At 43.3% G+C, this 6348-nt stretch overlaps 1 protein-coding gene across 1 annotated transcript; it reads right to left on the bottom strand.

Annotated features, from left to right (window-relative positions):
• Positions 1–1567: 1567 nt before the first annotated feature.
• LOC110528996 (matrix metalloproteinase-19) lies at positions 1568–5983 on the bottom strand. The gene is given in 13 exon segments (XM_090241498.1): positions 1568–1897; positions 2130–2145; positions 2147–2219; positions 2435–2599; positions 2853–2873; positions 2876–2962; positions 3130–3339; positions 3342–3371; positions 3495–3707; positions 3927–4057; positions 4382–4433; positions 4436–4463; positions 5832–5983. Coding segments are annotated over 13 exon segments (1353 nt in total). The 5' UTR covers positions 5928–5983; the 3' UTR covers positions 1568–1666.
• Between the last annotated feature and the right edge of the window lie 365 nt (positions 5984–6348).

The raw sequence follows: 6348 nt of genomic DNA, 5'->3' as shown, positions 1-6348 counted from the left end.
CAGAAAATGTCATGTTAATTCCTCTACCAATGTCGTTTTAGAGAATTTGGCAGTGCTTCCAACTGGCCTCACAACCGCAGACCACCTGTAACAATGTCAGCTCAGGACCTCCACATCCGGCTTCTTCACCTGCGGGATCGTCTGAGACCAGCCATTCGGACAGCTGATGAAAATGTGGGTTTGCACAACCAAAAAAATGTCTGCACAAACTGTCGGAAACCGTCTCAGGGAAGCTCATCTGCATGCTCGTTGTCCTCACCAGGGTCTTGACCTGACTGCAGTTTGCCATCGTAATCGACTGCAGTGGGCAAATGCTCACCTTCGATGGCCACTGGCACACTGGAGAAGTGTGCTCTTCGTGGACGATAGACAGCTGTCCCTGATTGAGAACCATACCTGACCAAAACATAGAAATACAAAAACATAGAAAACAGAACATAGAAGGCCCACCCAAATCACACCCTGACCAAACCAAATAGAGACATAAAAATACTCTCTAAGGTCAGGGCGTGACAGTACCCCCCCCCCCCCCCCAAAGGTGTGGACTCCAACTGCAAAACCTGAACCTATAGGGGAGAGTCTGAGTCATGTGTAATCCATAGATTAGGGCCTAATGAATTTATTTCAATTGGCTGATTTCCTTATATGAACTGTAACTCAGTAAAACGTTGAAATTGTTGCATTTTGTGTTTATATTTTTGTTCAGTGTACAAAAATGATTTTGAAATGGTAGGCCTATACACTGAAATGTGAATTCCCTTGAGCTTGTATGAGCCACATCAATATGCAGGATGAGGTTCAACAGCGACATTAGTACACAATTATAAACCAGTTATAAAATGTAGACCTGTGAAAGCTGGTGTCTGAACACCAATGATATCATGCTTCTCTTTGTGGGCAGTGATAAAATATACACACCATAGTCCTAGAAATGCATAACATGATGACAAACTCACAAATACTTTTTCAGAACCGTCCACCGTATCTGCAAGTGAAACGTCAAAAGAAAACGAGAAGTCTCTAACTGGAACACCGTTGAAATCAGTACTGAAAAGAGGACACACCACAACTGAATAATCCAATCCACATCTGTGGTGAGGGAGAAAATGGCCCCCCTGGAATGCCCCCTAAGATCATAACAAATAGCCCACACACACACTGTTGGAAGAAAAGAGCAGATGAATACAGCTGGAAGTCCTGCTTGTGTTTGATGGAAACAGAGAGCTTCGCCATCAGGATATGAACAAACCCAGCAGGTTACTGCTCCAGAACTAGAAATGCATTTTACTTATGTGGGACGACACTCAATACGCAACCTGATAAAAGTTATTGTGTTTCAAGAATAATTAATTTGATATAACATTTCAGTTTTATGTACTTTGACTGTACCTAACTCAATCCTCACTTGAAATCATGTACCAGTACCACTGTCAGTCAATCACTGTCAAGTAATTTAACACAAGTATTACACAGTTCATACTATCAGTCTTTCTTTAAAAATCATCTCATGGCGATATGTATATATGGTTTCCAGACACCTCACAGTGTGAACACAATGTTATCACAGTGTGGTTGTGGTTGCTGTTGTGGTTCCCTGAACTGAGCACACATCACAAAAGCACCCTATCAAGGCTTATGGTGTCTGCTTCCCCCTAGTGTCTTGCTCCTAACAGTGCATCCAGCGTTCACTCTTTCTGAGTGGATAGCCTTTGTCTACGCTCAGTAGACTGTTCACACGCCAGTACTTGTCTCTCTTGAAGAAGTAGATTTTTCCATTGGTCCAGGTAAAGGCAGAATCAGGGCTGGAGGGCACCCCATTGAAGAGGTTAGACAAGGATTTGGGGTACACGTTGAGGTTACTGGAGCGCAGCTCATCCCACTGCCAATACCCTGTACCCTGAGGAGACGGACAACAGAGGACAAAGGTGATTAGTACAAACATTTTTTTAAGGTGGTTATTTGGCATATTCATCACATTCAAGCGGGTAAAAATACTAAGGCTTCAGTTGTTATCATTAATCTATTATCACAACTTACTGAAACCATAAAGCTCAGTTGTCATTTGTAACAATGTTGATTTTACTGGTTAAAAAGTATAGACAGAATTGTGCTGTGTTGTGTTCAACTACCTTGAAAAACACCAGCGGCATCAATATTAGGTGGGAGGCGTTTGAGCTCTTTGGGATACCCGTACACCAGTTTTCTCCACACTATATCACCTGTGGTCAGAATCAGTTTTGGTGAGTAGGCTGAAATGAAGTGAGATTAACAGTAACACATTCTGGGCCGGATCACTGTCAGTCAATCACTGTCAAGTAACTTAACACAAGTATTACACAGTTCATACTATCAGTCTTTCTTTAAAAATCATCTCACTTTACCTCATTTGTTAATCAAAAACATTATACTTTTTAAAGTCGAGAAAATATTGTACCTTTAAAAAAGTATGTTTTGTTGGTTCTCTGAGAGTAAACAGCTGTTTTCAGGTTCCCAGGCAGTCCCATCCACAGCCGGTCGATCTTCATGGGTGCATTGTGCCCCATGTCAGAGACCGTCCACACATAATCACCACTGAAGGCAAATGTCTTCCTCCATGGACCTGATGAGAAAGAGGGGCATGAAATAGAACACTGAAGGTCCAATCAGAGTGTGATGTCAACCTGTCATATCCCATCTTCAGTTCCAATGAAGAGAGTAAAATAAGGTTAGTTGGCTTTATCAGAGTAAGAAATATTGCTTCAATCTTTCTTGACTAGTGGAAGGCAAAACTTGGTGAGACAAAAATAAGCACTTCCAAAGGAGACTGCTCTTGAATGTATATCGCTGGCCAGTATTGTGCGCAGACAGTTTACCCAACATGATGGCATCTAGAAGGGGTCTGGGATGTCTCCCTCAGCATCAGGGAGGCTGTCTGTGGGGAGTGTCACTGTTGGCTCAACTGGAACACTTGTACCACGTTTACCTAAAACAGACATAATTGGTGGAAGGGATTAGACTTAGAGGATAAAAGCATTATATGTGACATTTGAGCCCTATTGTAATAATAAAGTATTCTGATAAGGAGGTACTACTGTGTATGGAAAGCCAGCAGGTCAGAAAATCCTCAGGTCAAACTCAGGCTCCACTTACCATACATAGCTTGGATGCCTTTTACATCGTCGGGATGCAGACGGAAGTTGCTACGGTAACCAGTGTAAAGAGGGGCTATCAGAGCACTTCTGTATTGCGAGTGGTCTAAGCCCAGGGCGTGGCCTATCTCATGGGCAGCGATGATACGTATGTTAATGCCGTAGAACATGCCCTCGGTCCAAAACTCATCCTAGTCAAAATGAACAATGGGTGTGGGTGTTCAGCATGGGCCAGCACGTGACCTACAGATTTAAAATATTTTATATTATTTTATATTCCAATGGCAATTAGGGTTACTCCTACTGTGTGTGTGTTAGGCTATTGTTACTCCAACCCAATTGTATCCGGCCCATAGGCAGACGCACCCCTCCCGTCAAAAGGCACGGCACAAGTGGCATCTTTCGTGTGGAATGAGATCCTGATATCAGCTCGTCCATACTCAACCTCTCGGAAGCTCAGGGGAGCCACATCGTTCCAATACTTAAAAGCAGAGCGGATGGCCCTCTTTGTCTCACTCTTCGGCACGTCTGGAGTGTAGTTGTAGATGCACCAGGTCAGGCTTCTCTTGCGCCAGTAGCCTACAGTAGAGACAACAAAAAACATGCATTTTACTACAAACACGTCTAGACGAGAAACTACAAGTGTGTAAATGAAGATTATTTTTATTAGATGAGGATTATTATTATCATTTAATGTGCATAGTGTCTCCCTAAGTTTTAAGTCCTGACCAACCATCTGGGAAACAGTGGTCCATCCCACCCCCACATATAATATCCTGTCCACATGTTTTCACTCACCCAGCACTCTGTACTTGAGGGTTTTCTGATTGAAGGGGTCCTCTATGCCACAGCGAGACTGTCTCATCATCTCTAGGGTGGCCTTGTCAATCACTCCAGTGACAGGAAGGTCTGTTACCCTCTGGAACACCCTAGGGAAAGGAAGGACTGAAAGCTCCAATAGCAGATACAGCGTGTGTGTAGTGTAAATGTAAGGCAAGGAAACATTTCCTTCCAATGGGAAATGTTATGCTAAAGAATTGCATTGATTGTAGTACATGTATCAATGTGACTTGCAAAAAGCTATACAATAGAGCTGTGTTTGGATCTGTATTCATAAAGGGGGCATTTAGAGTAAGTGTGTTCAGATTTGTTGTGTTGGGAAAGAGGAATCACACATTGCCATGAAGAATTACACATGTAAGTTGTTGTTGTGTTCATAGAATGTAGTTTGTGTTGCTGTGGATCTACTTTACCTGAGTACCTCAATTACATCTTCTTTCTGGAAGCCCTGGTTCTGAGGATCCAGTGAAGTGTGCCATACTTCATCAGGTATGCCTGGTAACACAATAATCACAGTGGGATACAAGGGTTAACTTTAGAAGTTTCAAAGTGATATTATTCACCTCTAACATTATGAATGACAACAGCCACAAGAGAAACCAATGCTGATTCAGTTGCAGTCTACCAGAAAGACTGTAAAAGCCACAGGTTGTACATATGGCACTTTGCATCATACAATGGGTTTATACATGGTCCAGTTCAGATAAAGTTTGTATTATGACAATAATGCACAGTATTCAGAAGTTGCACTGCAATTCAAATAATGGAGAAAGATACACTGCTATAAAAGCCTCCACTCTTCTGGGTAGGCTTTCCATTAGATGTTGGAACATTACTGTGGGGACTTGCTTCCATTCAGCCACAAGTGCATTAGTGATGTTGGGCACTGATATTGGGCCATTAGGTGTGGCTCGCAGTCAGTATTCCAATTCATCCCAAAGGTGTTCGATGGGGTTGAGGTCAGGGCTCTGTGCAGGCCAGTCGAGTTCTTCCACACCGATCTCAACAAATAATTTCTGTATGGGCCTCGCCTTGTGCACGGGGGCATTGTCATGCTGAAACAGGAAAGGGCCTTCCCCAAACTGTTTCCACAAAGTTGGAAGCACAGAATCGTCTAGAATGGCATTGTATGCTATAGCGTTAAGATTTCCCTCCACTGGAACTAAGGGTCCTAGCCCGAACCATAAAAAACAGCCCCGGACTATGCATTGGGGCAGGTATCGTTCTCCTGGTCCGTTGGATTGCCGGATGATGAATCACACTTTCCACTGCTCCAGAGTCTAATGGTGGCGAGTTTTACACCACTCCAGCAAACGCTTGGCATTGCGTATGGTTATCTTAGGCTTGTGTGTGGCTGCTCAGCTATGTAAACCGATTTCCTGAAGCTCCAGGCGAACAGTTCTTGTGCTGACGTTGCTTCCAGAGGCAGTTTGGAACTCAGTAGTGAGTGTTGCAACTGAGGACAGACGGTTTTTACAGTGCTATGCACTTCAGCACTCAGTGGTCCCATTTTGTGAGCTTTTTTGACCTACGACTTTGCGACTGAGCCATTGTTGCTCCTAGACGTTTCCACTTCACAATGTCAGCACTTACAGTTGACTGGGGCAGCTCTAGCAGGGCAGAAATTTGACAGACTGGCTTGTTAGAAAGGTGGCTTCCTATTCTGGTGCCATGTTGAAAGTCACTGAGTTCTTCAGTAAGGCCATTCTACTGCCAATGTTTGTCTATGGAAATTGCATGGCTGTGTGCTCGATTTGTGAATGGCTGAAATAGCCGAATCCACTCATTTGAAGGGGTGTCCACATACTTTTGTATATATAGTGTATATTATAATACATTTGAAAGAAGCTGGTAAATTCCTACCGTTGCTTCAGTGACCTCCATCCTCCTGTCCATCACTCCTGTCATTACGCACTGCACAATAGCCATGAGCACTGTCATCTGCTGAAGGTCACCCATTTTGCCAAAGTTCTACACAGGTAAAACAGCTGTAAATGTTAGGAAAGCCAAGCAAATATGAGATTTGTAACAGACTTTGCAGGATGCTCTTGTCTTAAATACTTTGAAAACGTTCTTATACGTTCTTGAACAGATTATAAGGTACTGTACATTTGCTGCAGTTTGGTGGGTCCAGCGACCACTGTTGGCGACTAGCGAGGTATGAATTCAAGCAAAGAGTGATGAATTTAAAGGGGTGTGGCCCTGCTGACACTGCTCCTCAACCCACAACCCAACCCCTCCCCGTTTCTCAAATGGTCGTTCAGTACAGAACCGTTTTTGTTTAATTGAACGTTCCAGAAAGTAAAAACTTACTGAACGTAAACCAGGTGACAGCGCGCCTTATTTGGCAATGGTCTTGTTAAGTGTAGTTTTCCAATAT

Source organism: Oncorhynchus mykiss, chromosome 7 (genome assembly GCF_057628025.1).
Source record: "Oncorhynchus mykiss isolate SJ-2025 chromosome 7, ASM5762802v1, whole genome shotgun sequence".
Taxonomy (NCBI): Eukaryota; Metazoa; Chordata; class Actinopteri; order Salmoniformes; family Salmonidae; genus Oncorhynchus; species Oncorhynchus mykiss.
The sequence above is the reverse complement of the archived record's forward strand: the minus strand, read 5'-3'. Positions and strand labels throughout refer to the sequence as shown.